The sequence below is a fragment of the Salvelinus namaycush genome, chromosome 26 (assembly GCF_016432855.1).
Source record: "Salvelinus namaycush isolate Seneca chromosome 26, SaNama_1.0, whole genome shotgun sequence".
NCBI classification, from domain to species: Eukaryota; Metazoa; Chordata; class Actinopteri; order Salmoniformes; family Salmonidae; genus Salvelinus; species Salvelinus namaycush.
The window spans coordinates 30319929-30343256 of record NC_052332.1 but is presented as its reverse complement, the minus strand read 5'-3'; the positions used below and the strand labels follow the sequence as shown (position 1 = coordinate 30343256).

Below are 23328 nucleotides of genomic sequence, written 5' to 3'. Positions count from 1 at the left end.
TTACAGACGCAGGCAATGAGGCAGTGATTGCTGAGATCCTGGTTGAAGACAGCAGAGGTGTGTTTAGAGGGCAGGTTGGTCAGGATGATATCTATGAGGGTGTCCGTGTTTACAGATTTAGGGTTGTGCCTGGTAGGTTCCTTGATCATTTGTATGAGAATTTCCCAGTTTAGGTCACCTAACAGTACAAACTCTGAAGATAAATCGGAGGCAATTAATTCACATATGGTGTCCAGGGCACAGCTGGGGGCTGAGGGGGGTCTATAACAGGCGGCAACAGTGAGAGACTTATTTCCAGAGAGGTGGATTTTTAAAAGTAGAAGCTCAAACTGTTTGGGCACAGACCTGGATACCAAGACAGAACTCTGCAGGCTGTCTCTGCAGTAGATTGCAACTCCACCCCCTTTGGCAGTTCTATCTTGGTGGAAAATGTTGTAGTCTGGGATGGAAAGTTCAGAATTTTGGGTGGCCTTCCTAAGCCAGGATTCAGACATGGCTAGGACATCCGGGTTGGCGGAGTGTGCTAAAGCAGTGAATAAAAAACTTTGGGAGGAGGCTTCGGATGTTAACATGCATGAAACCAAGGCTTTTACCAAGGCTTTTACGGTTACAGAAGTCAACAAAAGATAGCGCCTGGGGAATAGGAGTGGAACTGGGGGCTACAAGGCCTGGGTTAACCTCTACAACACCAGAGGAACAGAGGATAAGGGTACGGCTAAAGGCTATAAGAACTGGTCGTCTAGTGCGTTGGGGACAGAGAATAAAAGATTTCTGGGCATGGTAGAAAATATTCAGGGCATAATATACAGATAATAGTATGGTAGGATGCAAGTACGGTGGAGGTAAACCTAGGCGTTGAGTGACGATGAGAGGTTTCGTCTCTGGAGGCACCAGTTAAGCCAGGTGAAGTCTGCGCATGTGTGTGGGGTGGGACAAAAAGAGCTAAGGCATTTTGAGCAGGACTGAGGGCTCTACAGTGAAATAAAACAGTAAGAACTAGCCAAGACAGCGGTAGACAAGGCATATTGACATTAGAGGCATAAAGCAAACACAGGTGATGATCAGGAGACCTAAGACAACAACGGGTAAATGGCGATGAATGGGCAGAGCGGGTTAGTTAGGTACATACAGAACATGAGTTTGAGGCCGACAGGAAAACAAAATGAGGTACCGTGTTATTGAAACAGTCCAGGGGGCATCAGCTGTGTAGCCGAGTGATCATAGGGTCAAAAGAGCAGCAATAGGTGAGTCAGGGTGCCGTTTGGTAGTCACTACTACGCTAGGCGAGCAGGGGACACAGCGTTCAGAAAAGCTAGTGGGCCGGGGCTAGTAGATGGTTCATCGGCGACATCGTAACAGAATAGCCTGTTGAGACCCCCTCGGACGGTTACGTCGGTAGACCAGTCGTGATGGATCGGCTGGTCTCCGTGTCGGCAGTAAAAGGGTCCAGGCCAATTGGCAAAAAAGGTATTTGTTACGGGATTTTTATGAATAATGACTAAAATATGTATACATTTGACTTAGAATTATAACTAAACAGAATACTACTATGTTACTGTATGGATGAATGAATCTTATTATAATCATAATGCTGAATATAATGTGTTCCTTGTTAGAAAGAATGGAGTTATCTTCAGACAGGCTGGAATGATGTGTTCCTTACAGGAAATTCTGTCTCTACTTAGGGAGGGGAGAGACCTTGGGCTGGTTGTAGATTGTTTAACAGGTGGCAGACAACGTAATGAGGCTGTGAACTGTATTGCCATTGTATCCGAGAGGAGGAAGGACATTTTAAAACCTATGACGTCATTATTATTATATAACCTGATGTAAATTGTACTATGATCAGTACTCTCGAGAATGAACGCTATTGATTGATTGATTTTGAGACTGGTTTCTGTCCATTTTATGCTAATAAGTGCTAAGTATCTTACAAATTCTTAGGAATGGGCAGAGTGTTTTAATTTAACATATAGGAATTAAATTCCTTTAACAGTATTGTAGCCCAAGAATTGGCTGAAGGACCTCTTCGGCTAGCCGGGAGATGGGCCTAGCTCGAGGCTAGCTCCAGGCTAACTGGTGCTTGATTCGGGACAGAGACGTTAGCCAGGAGTAGCCACTCGTATAGCAGCTAGCTAGCTGCGATGATCTGGTGTAAAGGTTCAGAGCTTGCGGTAAGAATCCAGAGATGTGGTAGAGAAAGCAGTCCAACATGCTCTGGGTTGATATTGCGCTGTGCAGACTGGCAGGAATTGACCAGGCTGAGGCTGGCTAATGTCCGAGTTAACAGTGATGACCTCTAGCAGTGACTAATTGCCTACTAGCTAGTTAGCTGGCTAGCTTCTGATAAAGTGTAAAAAATAGCAGATCCGTACCACATTGGGTGAGGCGAGTTGCAGGAGAATATGTTCAGTCCGTAGATGGAAATTGAGATTAAAAATAAATACGAAATATATACAAAGAAAAATGATATATACACAGGACGGTAAAGGACAAATAGATGTCTGACTGCTACGAAAAACATGGAAAACAAAACATGGAAAACAAAACATGGATTGTGTATGTGTGCCATTGAGAGGGTGATTGGGCAAGACAGAAGATTGAAGTGTCTTTGAATGGGTTATAGTAGTAGGTGCCAGGTGCACCAGTTTGTGTCAAGAACTGCAATGCTGCTGGGTTTTTCCACGCTCAGCAGTTTCCTGTGTGTATCAAGAATGGTCCACCACCCGCCAGGCGCAGTGCACGCTGACACGGTCACCAGGTGTTTCCTCCGACACATTGGTGCACCTGGCTTCCGGGTTAAGTGGGCATTGTGTCAACAAAAAAAAATGTGCGGCTTGGTTGGGTTTCGGAGGACGCACGGCTCTCGACCTTCGCCTCTCCCAAGTCCGTACAGGAGTTGCAGAGATGAGTCAAGACTAACTACCAATTGGATACAAAAAAATAACTATGGTCCACCACCCAAAGGACATCCAGCCAACTTCACACAATTGTGGGAAGCATTGGAGTAAGCATGGGCCAGCATCCCTGTGGAATGCTTTCGACACTGTGTAGAATCAATCCCCCGATAAATTGAGGCTGTTTTGAGGGCGAGGGGGGGCACTCTAACAACACCTGGTCAACAGTTGGGGCAATGGCATACATAACAGTGTAGTCTGCATACAGATGAATATTACAAGTTAACAGATATAAATAATATTGGTCTATAAATAGTGAAGAGAGCAGGTCCCATACTGATCCCTGTGGTACACCTTTTGTAATATCCAGGGAAATAGACTTGACACCATCAGAAATCAGGCATTGTGTCCTGACAGATAATTGTCAAACCACACGCAAGAAATCCTGATCCAGGCCTATTTCCGTCATCCTTTGAATGAGAATGTAATGATCAACTGTGTCGAAGGCCTTGGAAAGGTCTACAAATAAGGCAGCACAATGGTTTTAATTATTTAAGCAATGATTATTTAAGCAATTGAACACATCTAGAACAAGTGTAGCAGCTGAAACTGTGCTATGTCCAGGTCTAAAACCAAACTGTGCTATGTCCAGGTCTAAAACCAAACTGTGCTATGTCCAGGTCTAAAACCAAACTGGTATTTAACCTCAGCAAATAAAGAAACATCCCTTTTTCAGGACCCTGTCTTTCAAAGATAATTCGTAAAAATCCAAATAACTTCACAGATCTTCATTGTAAAAGGGTTTAAACACCGTTTCCCATGCTTGTTCAATGAACCATAAACAATTAATGAACATGCACCTGTGGAATGGTCGTTAAGACACTAACAGCTTACAGACGGTATGTAATTAAGGTCACAGTTATGACTTAGGACACTAAAACTTAGGACACTAAAAAGGCCTTTTCTACCGACTCTGAAACACACCAAAAGAAAGATGCCCAGGGTCCCTGCTCATCTGCGTGAACGTGCCTTAGGCATGCTGCAAGCAGGCATGAGGACTGCAATGTGGCCAGGGCAATAAATTGCAATGTCCGTACTGTGAGATGCCTAAGACAGCGCTACAGGGAGACAGGGCGGACAGCTGGTCATCCTCGCAGTGGCAGACCACGTGTAACAACACGTGCACAGGATCGGTACATCCGAACATCACACCTTTTGAACACCTTTTGACAGGTACAGGATGGCAACAACTGCCCGAGTTATTCCAGGAACTAACAATCAGTGCTCAGACTGTCCGCAACTGGCTGAGAGAGGCTGGACTGAGGGCTGTTGTAAGGCAAGTCCTCACCAGACATCACCGGCAATGTCGTCGCCTATGGGCACAAACCCAGCGTCGCTGGACCAGACAGGACTGGTAAAAAGTGCTCTTCACTGACGAGTCGCGGTTTTGTGTCACCAGGAGTGTTGGTCAGATTCGCATTTATCGTCAAAGGGTTACACCGAGGCCTGTACTCTGGAGTGGGATCGATTGAGGTGTAGGGTCCGTCATGGTCTGGGGCGGTGTGTCACAGCATCATCGAACTGAGCTTGTCATTGCAGGCAATCTCAAAGTTGTGCGTTACAGGGAAGATATCCTCCTCCCTCATGTGGTACCCCTCCTGCAGGCTCAGCCTGACATGACCCTCCAGCATGACAATGCCACCAGCCGTACTGCTCGTTCTGTGCGTGATTTCCTGCAAGACAGGGATGTCAGTGTTCTGCCATGGCCAGCGAAGAGCCCGGATCTCAATCCCATTGAGCACATCTGGGACCTGTTGGATCGGAGGGTGAGGGCGATTCCCCCCAGAAATGTCCCGGAACTTGCAGGTGCCTTGGTGGAAGAGTGGGGTAACATCTCAACAATAACTGGCAAATCTGGTGCAGTACATGAGATGATGCACTGCAGTACTTAATGCAGCTGGTGGCCACACTAGATACTTTTGACCCCCCTTTGTTCAGGGACACATTATTCCATTTGTTAGTCACATGTTTTGTGGAACTTGTTCAGTTTGTGCCTCAGTTGTTGAATCTAATGTTCATACAAATATTTAAACATGCTAAGTTTGCTGAAAATAAACAGTTGACAGTGAGAGGACGTTTCTTTTTTAGCTGAGTTTAGAATAGAATGATAAGTTTAAGAAAGCTCTTAGCTGAGGGTTGGCCAGGGATTTTAAAATTTTGGAAAGGCAAGATAACTACCATCCAATTTATCTAAGTCAGAAAGATCTCCTTTGTGTAGAGGGAGGACATGCCGCTTTCCAGATCTTAGGGAGAACACCAGAAACAATTGTGAAGTTAAGAATATAGGTCAATGATTCTGCAATAAGTGGGACAGAGATGCTGTACGGGATCAAGAGAATCAGCTCCTGATGATATTTTTACAGATTTTTAGTAAGACACTTAGTACATCATAGATATAAAATGGTTGAAATTAAAATAGAGAATGTGTATCTGGGAGTGCATCATTCTCTAGTCTGTTTCGAGGTGGATAAAGGACTCCTACTGGAATTAGAGGAATTTCCAGAAACTTATTTCAAGTAGATGGCCAGTTAAGGCAATGAAATAAAGCCATTTCAGCAACATGTCATTGTAAGAGCAACAATGTACACTTAGTCGCCATGACTGGCCACATGGTGCCATACGTCGCAAGCGCTCTGAAACAGCAATCACTACAAATACAATACACATCTTTATAGGTATAGACGAGAAGCATAGTTTTATAAAACATGACTTCACAACACCATCCAACACATTTAATGTTAACAGGCTTGGGAATTCTATGCAAAGGACTTAAAAGATACATTCAACTTAATACAATGGCATCAAACTACTACAAACAATTACTCCAGTAAGTATAATTTGTGATTTAAAATACATGTAGTAAGTAAACAAAATGGGTATAAAGAGCTGTGGCATTTTCTTTAAGGATATATTGTGTAACTTAATGCCTGGAGTCTTACATTGCATAAACAGTTTGGCAAGACTATTTAATATTGTATTGAGTTACATTAACCTGTTTGAAGACATCAGTACATAAGAGATGAATATCAGTATACACATCAATATTACTCTGCCTTGAACATGACAATGGTTATTTACTGTCTCTTCTTCATGTATTTGTGCATAAGGGTGTGTGGGTGCGTGTGTGCACATGAGCGTGTGTGTTTTAATCACCTGTGTAACTTCTATGTCTTCATGGTTTGTGTGCCCCCAGGTAATGCTTGCAAAGGCTACTACTTGTTCCTTCTTGTTTTATTGGGAAAAGGATCACAAGCAGTGAGTCCTTTGGAGTATTCCATCAGTTTGTGCAGGGGACAGAAATGCATAGTTTTCCACTCTCTGCCTTTACACCTAAGAGACAGAGTAGATTAAGATTTGCAATGATTCTTCACCAGTCTTTCAGTGTTAGCTATATGGATTGTGTGTGTGTACTCACTTTGTCCAGAGTGCCAGGCCACACAGAGACAGGACCACCATGGAGATAATGACCACGATGACCAGCGCACAGACCACCACAGCATCTGACACAAAACCAGGAGGTTGCTCTATATCAAGGGAAAAAGAGATGGGTTCAAATATCTATTCTTACAGGGGGGGAAATATATCTACAGTATGTCCAAACATGGAAGAAAGTGCGTTGATCCAGTAATTAGTATGAGTTCTTTTAATGTAAAAGTGAGGCATTTGCATGGAAGAGGAACAGGCAACTCTATAAATTGCATTTAAGGATATACACCAGGATATAATTTCTGTATGGAGAAATGTTTTACCACAATGTTACCTGGGTGACAGAACCAACGACTCCAATCACTCCAGAAGCCTCTGTCAGCACAGTAGTGGTGCACCCTGGACCTGACCCGGAAGCAGTGGGCTCCATCCATTGAGAGGAAAGTGAGGGTCATCTCCCTGGTTACATTCCTCTGCTTCTGGTGACAGGAACAGTATCAGATGAGGAAAACTCCAGAAAGTTTGTTCTCTAACCAATAACAGAATTTGCTTCTTCAAAGCGTCATCTAAGTACCTATGAATTAGTCAATAATGTTATGCGTCAAAACATTAAAGGTGTGAAAAGATAAAGCAATATATGAACTCAGTTAATCCATGCATGTCATAAATACAGGGCGCGGTAAGGGCATACCAACAACTGCTGCCCGCCTACGCCCTCGCTGGTTTCCACCTCATACTCCAGGCAGTGGCTGGGGATACTTTCGTGGGGTAAGTCCCAGTGCACCTGGAGCCTCCTGTCTAGACCAGCCTCCAGATGCACTGCCTCTATGGCTGCAGGCTTCACTGCAGAGTACACACAAACGAGTCATGTTTTCACAAAGAAAATATAAAATATAATGATGTCATTACAAGTATCAGTGTGTGCCCTGAGACAGAACAGTTAGTAGGAAAAACAGTCATTTACACAAGACTCTTCGAGGGAACGCAACACCCTGCTACACTCAACTTCCCGTGGAGTGAAAGACGTATGTGATTGTAGGTGCGGGTAAGGATGGCAGAGAATATTACTGTTTACTGGGAATTTATTTCCTTAACATGGTAATTGTGGGGAAAAGGGGCTGGACGGAACCAAAGCGAAGATATTACAAGTTAGAGTCCCCTCTCCTACCTTTCTTAACGCCACGTGGCACACTAACCAAAATACACAGGGTGATCCACCCAGGTCTTACCTAGTGTGCATAGACAGAGTACATACTATGGGTATATGTATGCCCACAGGCCTCTTGCCTAAGCACTCCCAAAGTGCCTTCCCCTTCCCCCCTGGGAACAAATTAAACAGAATAATACAAACTTAAAGTGAACAATTTCAATAATCTAAACACTGAGTCCTATTGGCACACACATACCACAGAAGTAGCGGCTACAAAATACATTCAATAAAACTGTCTCTGCACAACAACCAACACAGGACATCCCAGAAACACTCTCTTCCTCAAAGGAACACTGGCTTTTCAAGCTATGAAGGAGTCGGTAATTGCCGACAGCTGTATCCCCTAACGAGAGGGCAGGATCAGAGCTCCAATCTGCAATGGGGCAGACCAATCAGCTGCTTGGGGGAATCCAGGAAGCCATTTCCTGAAATACACATATACACAAACAAACCCAAAACACAGAAACTGGGGAACGTAACACGCCCACTCCAAAATCTGCAAACTCCCAGTTTGCAACAATAAAAACCAACGCGCATCCCCAGTTACTAAAGTAGATGATATCTGTTTGGATATGTTAACACTGATTAAAAGACGTTATGGAAAGGAACTGTATGGGTAGTTGAACAATGTTTATGGAAAATAGCAAATATCCAAACAATAGCAGTATTGCATTGAAAAGGTGAGGCATATCATGGCCTGATGTGAGTGTTACCGTGGTTCTGAACTTGCAGGGAGAAGAATGCCGACCTCAAAGCCACCTTGGGGGAGGAGCTGTTTACACATATGTTGAAAGCACTGAATTCTGGGAGAGTGTCCCTGGTGAATGTGCAGCCAGTCCTGACTCCATTGGAGTGGATGTACTGAGGGCACTCCTCAGCCTGCTCCATCTCCCGATGCCTGGAGAAGCACACAGACACCCACAGAATGCAATTTAGAGCAGCATTCACAGAGATTATATTAATGCAGTGAAACCAGTCTACACAGGTACAGACATGTAGGTACTTCATATGGCAGGAGATATGTTATCATGTACATAATGTTATGATAGGGTGACATACCAAAAGTACAGACTGTGCTTGGAGTGGGCTGGCTCCTCTAATCCCGTCTCCCAGGTGCAGTCCATGACCTCCTTCTGATAGAACACGCAGCCAAATCCCTGGACCCTGGAGTCACCCGGACCTGGTAGGAATTCAAAAGAGATGAAGGGATTCATAGATTATCATGATGGTGCCTGTAGAGAATTCCGTCCATACAGCACTCCCCTATCATTGATCATTTCTTATATATAGGATAATGAGGGGAAAGAAGTCTCTCCCTCTTTCTGTCAGGCTATCGGTGTAATTTAATCCGAACCAAACAACTCCATATTTACAAAAGCATATTGTCCTCCTGACCTCACCTGTGTTATTGGGTGGCAGGACCATCTCTGTGAAGGGGCTCTTCAGCTCAGTGCCGTTAGTGCAGGCTCCCCTCAGTACGGTTGAGATCCGTACCCTGACCTCCTTCTCCAGGTCAAACTGAGCACGGTACCATGTCCGTACAGTCCTGATCACCTATTCGTACACAGACAATATTACATTCATGTTATTCATACCTCAGGCACTTGGTCACCACTCTGGTCTAATAGCTATAGACACAGATCATATTGAAAAGATTTGGAAAATCTGAAAATCTATTCATGATTCTCTCATGAATACATTGATGAATTTGTCATTCCTACTCCCCCTAAGAATACTGTTGGCTGTTTTACAATTACAGGGAACACCACAGTATAATTTAATGGAAGCTAAATGCCGTTATGTCTAAGCAACCACAAATGTAAACAGAGCCAAAGGATAACATTGTAGGGAAATATTCCACCATGCGCATCAACACTGGCACACTTTGATCCACCCCGCTTCCCTGGCTCCATGTCCTGGCAAACATCACTCCCCCCACATATCCGGAGATGACAAACTACCCACAGAATGATTGGAAAGGTCCAGAACGCCCCACAACTGCTGCTCCATAAGACCTCCTCAACCCACCAAAGATATGCCTCCAATTAAGTAAGCCAATCTGGGAAGACCCACCCAATAACGACTTCAACACATATCTGACCTGGACACAATAATGGGGGTTACTGGACCTGACAGATAAGCACCTCATCACTATCCCCACACAACATCAGCCTGGTGTCAACCACACCAGGAAGGAGTAGTCCACCTTCAATATTTTCAGGACTGGCCCATGCCTCGCCAACCTCCACCGACGGAACATTAAAGAAAGCCCCCTATGTGCCTGTGGGGTGGAGAAAACCATGCACCACATTATTGAAGTCTGTCCAATCTACAAACTCAGCGGAGGCCTACTCACCCTCAACACAGCAGGACCGGAAGCAATTGCTTGGCTAAGGGACTCTGCCATCTCTAAATAAAATACAGTGCCTTGCAAAAGTAATCATCCCCCTTGCCGTTTTTCCTATTTTGTTGCATTACAACCTGTAATTTGAATGGATTTTTATTTGGATTTCATGTAATGGACATACACAAAACAGTCCAAATTGGTGAAGTGAAATTAAAAAATAAAGAAAAAAAGGTAAGAAAAAATATATTATTATAATATTTTTTTTAAAGAAAAGTGGTGCATGCATATGTATTCACCCCCTTTGCTACGAAGACCCTAAATAAGATCTGGTGCAACCAATTACCTTCAGAAGTCACATAATTAGTTTAATAAAGTCCACCTGTGTGCAATCTAAGTTTCACATGATCTGTCACACGATCTCAGTATATATACACCTGTTCTGAAAGGCCCCAGAGTCAGCAACACCAGCAGGCAAGTGGCACCAGCAGGCAAGTGGCACCAGCAGGCAAGTGGCACCAGCAGGCAAGTGGCACCAGCAGGCAAGTGGCACCAGCAGGCAAGTGGCACCAGCAGGCAAGTGGCACCACCAGGCAAGTGGCACCACCAGGTAAGTGACACCCTGAAGACCAAGGAGCTCTCCAAACAGGTCAGGGACAAAGTTGTGGAGAAGTACAGATCAGGGTTGGGTTATAAAAAAATATCAGAAACTTTGAACATCCCACGGAGCGCCATTAAATCCATTATTATAAAATGGAAAGAATAAGGCACCTAAACAAACCTGCCAAGAGAGGGCCGCCGACCAAAACTTACGGACCAGGCAAGGAGGGCATTAATCAGAGCGGCAACAAAGAGACAAAAAATTATCCCGAAGGAGCTGTAAAGCTCCACAGCGGAGATTGGAGTATCTGTCCATAGAAGCACTTTAAGCCGTACACTCCACAGAGCTGGGCTTTACGGAAGAGTGTCCAGAAAAAAAAAAACATTGCTTAAAGAAGAAAATAAGCAAACACGTTTGGTGTTCGCCAAAAGGCATGTGGGAGACTCCCCAAACATATGGAAGAAGGTACTCTGGTCAGATGAGACTAAAATTTAGCTTTTTGGCCATCAAGGAAAACGCTATGTCTGGCACAAACCCAACACCTCTCATCCCTCCGAGAACACCATCCCCACAGTGAAGCATGGTGGTGGCAGCATCATGCTGTGGGGATGTTTTTCCATCGGCAGGGACTGGGAAACTTGTCAGAATTTAAGGAATGATGGATGGCGCTAAATACAGAGAAATTCTTGAGGGAAACCCGTTTCAGTCTTCCAGAGATTTGAGACTGGGCTTGAGGTTCACCTTCCAGCAGGACAATGACCCTAAGCATACTGCTAAAGCAACACTTGAGTGGTTTAAGGGGAAACCACTCTGGGAAACCACCATTTTTGTCTTATTCCACTAAAAGATATATTGCATCTTCAAAGTGGTAGGCATGTTGTGTAAATGAAATATTACAACCCCCCGCCAAAGAAAAATCCAGGTTGTAAGGCAACAAAATAGGAAAAATGCCAAGGTGGGTGAATACTTTTGCAAGCCACTGTAAATGGGAAATATTAACATTACTGGTCTTGCCAGGCTGTTTATGGATGGTGTACCATATTTGTTTTAATTATTCTGTGTATAAGAATATAGTGTCCTTGGCCAGGGCCTCAGTGGCCTTAGGACACACAGTCTTGACAGACAGGCAACACTGTACAAGTGTTTCTAGAATAACCCTCCAGTGTGTCAGGTACACATTTGGCAATGTCTAGTTATGTGTCCAGTGACTTACAGTCCATCTGTTCTGGTATGTGTTGAAGTATTCCAGGTGGTATCTCATTGAGCAGTCAGTCAGGTTGGTCAGGCTGACAGGAGACGTCCAGTGGATGTCGAGCTGCCCAAGGTGGCCAAGGTCATCAACCCCAACGTTCTCAGGAGGATCCACTGAAAGTCAATGAAGTACACAGTATTTCCAGGTCAAAGGTTGATAGAGCAAAGCCACCAAGTTTGCGTTAAGCATTAAAGGGGCAATCTGCAATTGGTACCACAATTTCTTGACATTGAAATTATTTTTTCTTTATTTTTACTATTTTCTACATTGCAGAATAATAGTGACGACATCAAAAGTATGAAATAACAAATATGTAATCATGTATAATATTTAAAAAAGTGTTAAAAAAATCCAAATAGATTTTAGATTCTGTAAAGTAGCCACCCTTTGCCTTGATGACAGCTTTGCACATTCTTGGCATTCTCTCAACCAGATTCACTTGGAATGCTTTTACAATGGTCTGGAAGGAGTACCCACATATGCTGTTCACCCTGCTACCATCCAGAAGGCGAGGTCAGTATAGGTGCATCAAAGCTGGGACCGAGGGACTGAAAAACAGCTTCTATCTCAAGGCTATCAGACTGTTAAACAGCCATCTCTAACACAGAGCGGCTGCTGCCTACATACAGACTCAAATCATTGGCCACTTAGTTGTCCCGCTAGCGGGATTATTCCGACAACATCCGGTGAAATTGGAGAGCGCCAAATTCAAATGACAAAATCGTAATATTAAACATTCATGAACATACAAGTGTCTTATATCATTTAAAAGCTTAACTTCTTGTTAATCCAACTGCGTTGTCAGATTTCGAAAAGGCCTTACGGTGAAAGCATACCATGCGATTATCTGAGGACAGCGCCCCACCAAAATATTTTTTCAACCAGCACAGGCTTAACAAAATCCCAAATGCAATTAAATAAATCCCTTACTGTTGAAGATCTTCCTCTGTTTGCAATCCCAATGGTCCCAGCTACAACATGAATGGTTGTTTTGTTCAATAAAATCCTTCTTCATATCCAAAAAAGTCAGTTTAGTTGGCGCCATTGATTTCAGTAATCCACTCCTTCAACATACAGAAAAAGGAATCCAAAAAGCTACCGGTAAACTTCTTCCAAACGAGTCAAACAATGTTTCTATACAATCCTCAGCTACCCTAATATGTAAATAAACGATAATATTTCATACGGAAAGAACGGTGTTCAATAGGAAAGGAAAATAACGAAGAGCGCGCCCTCATTCATGCGTGCCAAAAGACAACTTTGCCTGTTGAGCTCCCTTTGGAAAGACTACTATTACTTGTTTGTTTTTCAAGAAACAAGCCTGAAACCCTGTATAAAACTGTTGACATCTAGTGGAAGCCATAAGTACTGCAATCTGGGAGGAATTTTTTATATATAGACCCATAGACTTGCATTGGAAAGGCCTGTGACCTCCCCCCCCCAAAAATCCAGATGGACTTTCCTTGGGTTTTCGCCAGCCATATCAATTCTGTTATACTCACAGACATTATTTTAACAGTTTTAAAAACTTCAAAGTGTTTTCTATCAAATTCTACCAATTATATGCATATCCTGGCTTCTGGGCCTGAATAACAGGCAGTTTACTTTGGGCACGTCAGTCAGGCGGAAATTCAGGATACAAGTTAATAAATGGGTCACTTTAAATAATGCCACTTTAATAATGTTTACATCTTATTGCATCTTGCCTATGCCGCTTGGTCATCGCTCATCCATATATTTATATGTACATATTCTTATTCCATCCCTTTAGATTTGTGTGTATTAGGTAGTTGTTGTGGAATTGTTAGATTACTTGTTAGATATTACTGCACTGAACTAGAAGCACAAGCATTTCGCTACACTCGCATTAACATCTGCTAACCATGTGTAAAATTTGATTTGATTTGCTGAGCACTTGTTGGCTGCTTTTCCTTCACTCTGTGGTCCAACTCATTCCAAACCATCTCAATTGGGTTGAGGTCGGGTGATTGTGGAGGCCAGGTCATCTGATACAGCACTCAATCAATCTCCTTCTTGGTCAAATAGCCCTTACACAGCCTGGAGGTGTGTTGGGTCATTGTCATGTTGAAAAACAAATTATAGCCCCACTAAAGGCAAACCAGATGGGGTGGCAAAGCGCTGCAGAATGCTGTAGTAGTCATGCTGGTTAAGTGTGCCATGAATTCTAAATAATTCACTGACATTGTCACAAGCAAAGCAACCACACACCATCACACCACCTCCTCCATGCTTCACAGTGGGAACCACACATGCAGAGATCATCCGTTCACCTACTCTGCGTCTCACAAAGACATGGCTGTTGGAACCAAAAATCTCAAATTTGAACTCATCAGACCAAAGGACAGATTTCCACCGGTCTAATGTTCATTGCTCGTGTTTCTTGGCCCAAAATTAGAATTTAGACAATGAAGGCCTGATTCACACAGTCTCCACTGAAAAGTTTATGTTGAGACGTGTCTGTTACTTGAACTCTGTGAATAATTTATTTGGGCTGCAATCTGAGGTGCAGTTAACTCTAAAGAACTTATCCTCTGCAGCAGAGGTAACTCTGGGTCTTCCTTTCCTGCTGCGGTCCTCATGAGAGCCAGTTTCATCATAGCGCTTGATGATTTTTGCGACTGCACCTTCACGTCTAAAAGTAATGATGTACTGTCATTTCTCTTTGCTTATTTGAGCTGTTCTTACCATATTATGGACTTAGCCCTATGTATTAATGCTGTGGTCCCCAATTCATATTTCGGGCCTGGAATGCCTTTATGGAGAAGCTGGGGGCCACGGTCAGCCTCACATCCGGGTACCGGCCTCAGTCTAACACGCAGGTGGAGAGGACCAACCAAGAGCTGGGGAGGTTCCTAAGGAGTCACTGCCAGGACCGGCAGGGGGAGTGGGCCCGGTTCCTTCCCTGGGCAGAATACGCCCAGAACTCACTTCGTCACTCCTCCACTGGGCTGACTCCCTTCCAGTGCATCCTGGGATATCAGCTGGCCTTGGCTACGTGGACTCCGAGCCAGACAGAGGCCTCTGCAGTTGACGAGTGGTTCTTGCGTGCAGAGGATTTGTGAAACGCCACCCACGTGAGGCTCCAGCACATCGTCCACCACCAGAAGGATCAGGCGTATGGCCACCACAGTAAGTTTCCCGTGTTTCATCCTGGTGATCGCGTCTGGCTCTCCACCAGGAACTTCCTACTCCACCTGCCCTGCCGGATGCTGCGTACTCCGCACAGGGAAGGAATCGGGCCCACTCCCCCTGCCGGTCCTGGCAAAGACTCCTCAGGAACCTCCCCAGCTCCTGGTTCATCCTCTCCACCTGCCCGTTGGACTGAGGCCTATACCCGGAAGTGAGACTGACCGTGACCCCGAGCTTCTCCATACCCGTGATGTGAATTGGGGTCCACGTCGGAGACAATATCCTCTGGAAGACCATAATGCCGGAAGACTTGCTGGAACAGTGCCTCGGCGACCTGTAGAGCAGTAGGGAGACCAGAAAGAGGGCTGAAACGACAGGATTTGGAGAATCTATCCACAACCATGAAAATGGTGGTGAAACCGTCAGTGGAGGGGAGATCAGTGACAAAGTCAATGGATAGATGAGACCAGAGACGCTGAGGCACGGGAAGGAGTTTCCCTGCTGGAGCATGCCGAGGGGACTTAGTTTGGGCACACACAGAACAGGAGTTGACGTAGCGAATAACGTCCTGCGTCAAGGTGTGCCACCAATACTTTTGGAGCGTGATTGTATAGTACGGGTGATCCCAGGATGTCGAGCGACGACAGCTGTGTGTGCCCAGATCAACAGCCGCTCCCTTATCCCCATGGGAACGTAGGTGCGCTCAGGATGACAGGTAGACGGTGCGGGTTCCCTCTCCAGAGCCTGGCAAATGTCCACATCTACGTCGCAGACCACAGGGGCTATGACTCGAGAAGGAACAGGAAAACAGGTCCTCCGGCATTTGGGTGACCAGTCCGTGATTCTCATCCTCGACCATGAGATGGTGGGGTTATGGCGTTGGAGCCATGGGAGGCCGAGAATGATCTGGTGAGCTGGTGCCCTAATGATGAAGAAGGGAATGTTTTCCTGATGAATAAGCTCCACGGTGAGGATGAGTGGTGTGGTGATGTGTGTGTGATGGTTCTGGATCCTAGTGGCTGATTATCAACGGCTTGAACCAGAAACAAAGAGGAGAGCGGGTATGAGGGAATGTTCAGAGACGAGGCAAGGGTCTGGTCAATAAAGTTCCCCGCAGCACCAGAATCCACTAGCACTGTAGAAACAGGACAGGAGGGACAGCCAGCTAGTGTGATCAACACTAAAAAGTGTTTGGCAGACAATTATGAAGATGGGATACTCACACCTGCCCCAGGAGATGGAGGATTACATGACCGTCCCTCTGCTCTCGTGGATCCCGAGTTGGGATGTACCGGACACTGCTGAAGCTGGTGTCCCCCTTGACCACAATAGAGACAGAGCCCCAGCTGTCTCCGTCTGCATCGGATGCTGCTACTGTCCAGAAGGTGAGCGCGTACTGGGCAGTGGTCTGGTCATCCTGCCGTAGTTGGAGTAGGCGCTGACCCCTCTCTCTGCCCTCCGGTGGATGATCAAAGATACCTCTGAACAGAGCCATGAACCCCTCATACGAAGCCAGCTCCTCCTCTCCTCTCACGCAGACGCCTGCCCAGTCAGCAGAGAAATAATTGTGGCAACCTTGGACCTCTTGGTGGTGGGGAATCCCATCTGATGCGCAAAATAGAGGGAGCACTGGAGTAGGAAGCCACGGCATTTAGATAATATTCCGTCATATTTATCCCGGAGTGACAAATGGGCATCGCTGACCTGAACAGACAGCTGAATGGGCTGGTGTACTTGCTCGCTGGGTCGACTGGTGGCAGAATATCCTACGCTAGAAGAAGGCAACGCTACTCAGGTATGTTTGAGATGTTGAAGACTGCGAAGAACCTCTTTCATAGCCGTCCCCAGTTGAGCCAGCTGATCGTCAGTACCACAAAGTAGGTATCCCTGTTCGTCTATCGTCTGGGACATGATTTCTTGCTGCTTCCATTTGTCGAGGCAGTATTCTGTAACATAAACGCTGGGAGTCGAGAAGCAGGTGCAGTTTAATAACATAGTAATAATATAATGATATAACGATACAAGACGAGTAGTGTCTAGACATGAAACACATAGTCAATACTGCCTGGGGAATGGAACTAAGGGAGTGATGATATAGGGGAGGTAATCAGTGAAGTGATGGAGTCCAGGTGTGTGTCATGATGAGGTGCAGGTCCGCGTAACGAAGGAGCCAGGTGTGCGTAATGATGGTAGTCAGAGCCAGTGATTAGTAAACCGGCGACTCAAGCTCCAGAGAGGAGGAGCGGGAGTAGACGTAACAGTCACAGACAGCTAATGTGTAGTGCACTGAAGTCGACAAGCAAAGGGAAAAGGTGAGAGGAGGAAAGTGGATAGATGCGAGAAGGAAGTATATATATATATATATATATATATATATATACATATATATATATATATATATATACAATGAGCTGTTTGTATGTTGCTGCTATGAAAGTGAACTGTTTGTGTTTGATCAGGGGTGTGTTCATTGTGCCGATTCTGTTGGAAAATGTTTCTTAAACAGAAGCAAACGGAACGAAACAGGGATTCTCCTATAGAGCTAAATTTTTATGGAATGGTCTGCCTACCCATGTGAGAGACGCAGACTCGGTCTCAACCTCTTTACGGAAGACTCATCTCTTCAGTAGGTCATATGATTAAGTGTAGTCTGGCCCAGGAGTGTGAAGGTGAACGGAAAGGCTCTGGAGCAACGAACCGCCCTTGCTGTCTCTGCCTGGCCGGTTCCCCTCTCTCCACTGGGATTCTCTTTCTCTAACCCTATTACAGGGGCTGAATCACTGGCTTACTGGTGCTCTGCCATGCCGTCCCTAGGAGGGGTGCGTCACTTGAGTGGGTTGAGTCGCTGACGTGGTCTTCCTGTCTGGGTTGGCGCCCCCCCTTGGGTTGTGCCGTGGCGGAGATCTTTGTGGGCTATACTCGGCCTTGTCTCAGGATGGTAAGTTGGTGGTTGAAGATATACCTCTAGTGGTCTAGGAGCTGCGCTTTGGCAAAGTGGGTGGGGTTATATCCTGCTTGTTTGGCCCTGTTCTGGGGTATCATCGGATGGGGCCACAGTGTCTCCTGACCCCTCCTGTCTCAGCCTCCAGTATTTATGCTGCAGTAGTTTATGTATCGGGGGGCTAGGGTAAGTGTGTTATATCTGGAGTATTTCTCCTGTCTTATCTGGTGTCCTGTGTGAATTTAAGTATGCTCTCTCTAATTCCCTCTTTCTCTCTTTCTTTCTTTCTCTCTCTCGGAGGACCTGAGCCCTAGGACCATGCCTCAGGACTACCTGGCATGATAACTCCTTGCTGTCCCCAGTCCACCTGGCCGTGCTGCTGCTCCAGTTTCAACTGTTCTGCCTGCGGCTATGGAACCCTGACCTGTTCACCGGACGTGCTACCTGTCCCAGACCTGCTGTTTTCAACTCTCTAGAGACAGCAGGAGCGGTAGAGATACTCTCAATGATCGGCTATGAAAAGCCAACTGACATTTACTCCTGAGGTGCTGACTTGTTGCACCCTCGACAACTACTGTGATTATTATTATTTGACCACGCTGGTCATTTATGAACATTTGAACATCTTGGCCATGTTCTGTTATAATCTCCACCCGGCACAGCCAGAAGAGGACTGGCCACCCCTCATAGCCTGGTTCTGTAACGTTCGTTCTCCTCCTCGTCTGAGGAGGAGCAAGGATCGGACCAATATGCAGCGAGGTATGAAGACATAATGATTTATTTAAAGAAAGACGAACACAAAAAACTCTTAACAAACAATAAACGACGTAAACAGACCTGAACATGAGAACTTACAGACAACGAAGAACGCACGAACAGGAACAAACTCACAAACGAAACAGTCCCGTGTGGCATAAACACTAACACGGGAACAATCACCCACAAACAAACAGTGAGAACAGCCTACCTTAATATGGTTCTCAATCAGAGGAAACATAAAACACCTGCCCCTAATTGAGAACCATTTCAGGCTAATACATTGAACCCAACATAGAAACACATAACATAGAATGCCCACCCCAACTCACGCCCTGACCATACTAAACAAATACAAAAACAAGGGAAAACAGGTCAGGAACGTGACAGGTTCCTCTCTAGGTTTCTTCCTAGGTTTTGGCCTTTTCTAGGGAGTTTTTCCTAGCCACCGTGCTTCTACACCTGCATTGCTTGCTGTTTGGGGTTTTAGGCTGGGTTTCTGTACAGCACTTTGATATATCAGCTGAAGAAGGGTGTAAGAAGGGCTATATAAATAAATTTGATTTGATAAACATACCTGAATTTGTCCAATAGAAACTCTCATTTGCAACTGTTGGACTAATGATTACACCCTAGTTCAGGTAGATGCAGGCAAGAGTGTGCAACGCGGTATTGAATGTGTTGCTGTCTGTCACCTTGATTACTCAAAATTCTCTCAACCTGTGCACCTACATTGTAAACTTTCATTCACAGGCTAAGTTGTAGCAACCTCATGATGGGTATAGGAAAATGTGAGTATCGTGTAGTTGTCACGCCCTGACCGTAGAGAGCTTTTTATGTCTCTATTTTGGTTTGGTCAGGGTGTGATTTGGGTGGGCATTCTATGTTTTGTATTTCTTTGTTGTTTGGCCGGTGTGGTTCTCAATCAGAGGCAGCTGTCTATCGTTGTCTCTGATTGAGAACCATACTTAGGTAGCTTTTTCCCACATGGTTTTTGTGGGTAGTTGTTTTGTGTCTGCACCAGACAGAACTGTTTCGTGTTGTTTCGTGTTGTTCTATTTTTGTTATTTTGTCTCAGTGTTCAGTTTTAATATAAAAAGCATGAACACTTACCACGCTGCTCTTTGGTCCACACCTTCTTCAACAGACGATCGTTACAGTAGTAGGCTAAATCTATCGATGTTACATTGAGCTGGGTGAATGGAATATGAATGACAGTCATCCAATATGCTGTAATATAAATAAGGTCATGTTCATTAAAAAAAAGTATCATCTTCCCTCATCTTAAACGACACCGACCGACACTGATTTATTGCCACATTGCCACCTCTTGCCTTCAGAAAGCATTTATACCCTTTGACTTATTACATATTTTGTTGTGTTACAGCCTGAACTCAATATTGATTAAATATTTATTTTTTCTCACCCATCTACACACAAGTGAAAACATGTTTTTAGAAATGTTTGCAAATTTATTGAAAATAAAATGCAGAAATATCTCATTTAGATAGGTTTTCACACTCCTGAGTCAATACTTTGTAGAAGCACCTTTGGCACTTTCTGGTCTTACCCAGAAAGTGTCCAAGAGCTTTCCACACCTGGACATTTGCCCATTATTCTTTTCAAGATTCTTCAAGCTCTGTCAAATTGATGTTTTGATACACCATCCAAAGTGTAATTAATAACTTCACCATGCTCAAAGGAATATTCAATGTCATTTTTGTATTTTTTTTTACCCATCTACCAATAGGTGTCCTTCTTAGCGAGGCGTTGGAAATCTTCCCTGGTCTTTGTGGTTGAAACTGTGTTTGAAATTCACTGCTCGACTGAGGGACCTTACAGATAGTTGTACTTTGTGTGGGGTATAGAGATGTGGTAGTCGTTTAAAAATCATGTTAAACACTATTATTGCACACAGAGTGATACCATGCAACTTATTATGTGACTTGTTAAACAAATTTTTACTCCTGAATTTATTTAGGCTTGCCATAACAAAGGGGTTGAATACTTATTGGCTCAAGATGTTTCAGCTTATCATTTTTAATTAATTTGTAAACATTTTTAATAACATAATTCCAATTTGGCGCTGTGGGGTATTGTGTGTAGGCCAGTGGAAAAAATTGTAAATTTAATTCATTTTAAATTCAGGCTGTAACACAACAAAATGTGGAAAAAGTCAAGGGGTGGGAACTTTCTGAAGCTATTGCAGATAAGGGGAGGAGTTGATACTCGAAGTAAAGTACATGGGAGGCATCTGAAATAATCTAGTAAAGGTCTGTTAAAAAATTGTCTGCATGGAGGGATTCTGCCTCACATCCATTGACCTTCACAACAATTTATTTGGGACCACCTTTTGTTTTAGATCAATCTGATGTAGAATGGAAATCTGCCTGGAATTACAAGTTATTACAGTAAAACAGTGATGAATGAATAGAAATACACTTTAAGATACTAACCTGTAATTTCTTGTGGCTTGATGCACTGACTCCAGTCAGATATAAGCATTAATATGGCTGTCAGCCACCACCATTTTTTACTCTTCAGCATTCTCTTAACTGGCCCCTGGAACATCATGAGAATTGAATTGTACTATTTAGTATTGATAAATCAATCACATATCATATCTTATCATGAATTATACTCTCAGCAAACACCAATATAGTACAGTACAGTAAAGTATGGAATCTGAAGGGTACGGAATGATCCTGATAAACACAATATTATGTAAATGAAAACAATAACATGCATTATTTAAAATAAATGTGTAATTGTCTTTATATAAACCTCAGGTACAGTGCCTTCAGAAAGTATTCATAACCCTTGACTTATTCCACATTTTGTTGTGGGATTAAAATTGATTTCATTGTAATTTGTCAACCATCTACACAAAATACTCTAATGTCAAAGTGGAAGAAATCTCCTTTACTTTCTGAAGGCACTGTACCTTTTAAGTCTTAATAATGTGAAGAAAATACATTGTTGACATGCACAAGTTATAATCTATTGTACTGTATGCCATTGAATTCTCTATAGAAATCAATATAAATATACTGTTATTAATGTACAAAGTAAATGTTTTCAAGCATGTACAGTAGAGAATGCATACACTATACAGTGAACGCATGCTTTTAAATCAAAGCGTGTGTTTACAAAGGCAACCCACAACTTGTATGTTCGCTTTATATCAACAGTTTAGTAGAATATAAAGATGATATCATTTGGATACAATACAGAGAGAACAGAGAAGATAAAAGTGCATATCCACAGACAAGGAGTACTTACTGTGAATCGAGTGAGAGAGCTCCTGTGTAGATGTTTGACAGCCTGCACCATCTAATCAGGGCTGTGCGAAGTGCCTGCTTTTGTATTCTCTGGTGAACTACAGCGCAGCAGAAGCAGCAGGGAAAGACTACAGTATGTCTCAGGGGTCATGTATTGATGTCTCAGGGGTCATGTATTGTACTCTGTAAGTCTGGATTCTCTACCAAACAAGGAAGCTCATATTTAGTGTGAATCTGCAGTTTTATCAGATTCCTGATGAACAGATTTATAAATAGAATATGAAAGCCCTGTCAGCCTGTCCACCCAGCCTGTGAGTGTGGTCATGGATGTGGTTCTGTGGAAGGGGAGTCAACTGTGCTGTTGCTCTGACCTGGATGGGTGGGGGTTGCAGGCTGAAGGTCTCTCATACTAACGGATGTTTTGTTTCCCCTTTCCCAGGAATCATATATATATACACACACTCTAAGTGGCGAGGGGGGAGGGGGGCAGGTAGCCTAGCAGTTAACAGCATTGGGCCAGTAACCGGAGGGGTTGGGTTAAATGCAGAAGACAAATTCCGATTGAATGATTTCAGTTGTGCAACTTACTAGGTATACCCTTTCCCTTCTCTTAAGCCCCTTTGTGCACAAGTACCAACCAGTCATCAGCCAGCCTTGATCCAATTTCAGTTACTGGCACTGGAGTTATGTTTCCAAAATGTACACTTTACTGTATTATGACAAAAGAAGTTTCACAAATTGTGTGGCTCAGTTGGTAGAGCATGGCGGCTGCAACACCAACGATCAGGGGTTCAATGCCACCCATATAAAAAATATACAGTACTAGTCAAAGTTTGGACACATTTACTCATTCTAGGGTTTTTCTTTATTTTTACTATTTTCTACATTGTAGAATAATAGTGAAGACATCAAAACTATGAAATAACACACATGGAATCATGTAGTATCCAAAAAAAGTGTTAAAAAAATAAATATATATATTTGAGATTCTTCAAAGTAGCCACCATTTCCCTTGATGACAGCTTAGCATACGCTTGGCATTCTCTCAACCAGCTTCATGAGGTATGAGGTCACCTTGAATGCATTTCAATTAACAGGTATGCCTTGTTAAAAGTTAATTTGTGGAATTTATTTTATTCTTAATGCGTTTGATCAATCAGTTGTGTTGTGATAAGGTAGGGGTGGTTTACAGAAGATAGCCCTAGTCCATATTATGGCAAGAACAGCTCAAATAAGCAAAGAGATACGACAGTCTATCATTACTTTAAGACATGAAGGTCAGTCAATGCGGAATATTTCAAGAAAGTTTCTTCAAGTGCAGTTGCAAAAACCATCAAGTGCTATGATGAAACTGGCTCTCATGAGGACCGCCACAAGAAGGAAGACCCAGAGTTACCTCTGCTGCAGAGG

At 43.9% G+C, this 23328-nt stretch overlaps 1 protein-coding gene across 2 annotated transcripts; it reads right to left on the bottom strand.

The window, feature by feature from the left end:
• Positions 1–5625: 5625 nt before the first annotated feature.
• On the bottom strand, positions 5626–22136 carry LOC120021521 (interleukin-13 receptor subunit alpha-2-like). 2 transcript variants are annotated; one of them, XM_038965312.1, is made up of 10 exons: positions 21920–22136; positions 21094–21199; positions 11752–11903; positions 8994–9147; positions 8653–8773; positions 8307–8491; positions 7075–7226; positions 6718–6859; positions 6373–6481; positions 5626–6287 (listed from the first exon to the last, which is right to left on the bottom strand). In XM_038965312.1, exons 1-10 carry the CDS (start codon positions 21968–21970, stop codon positions 6170–6172), a joined length of 1290 nt encoding a protein of 429 aa, XP_038821240.1. In that variant the 5' UTR covers positions 21971–22136; the 3' UTR covers positions 5626–6169. The 2 variants fall into 2 exon arrangements, with proteins under 2 accessions (XP_038821240.1, XP_038821239.1); XM_038965311.1 differs by having other exon boundaries at positions 6718–6862; positions 21920–22130.
• Between the last annotated feature and the right edge of the window lie 1192 nt (positions 22137–23328).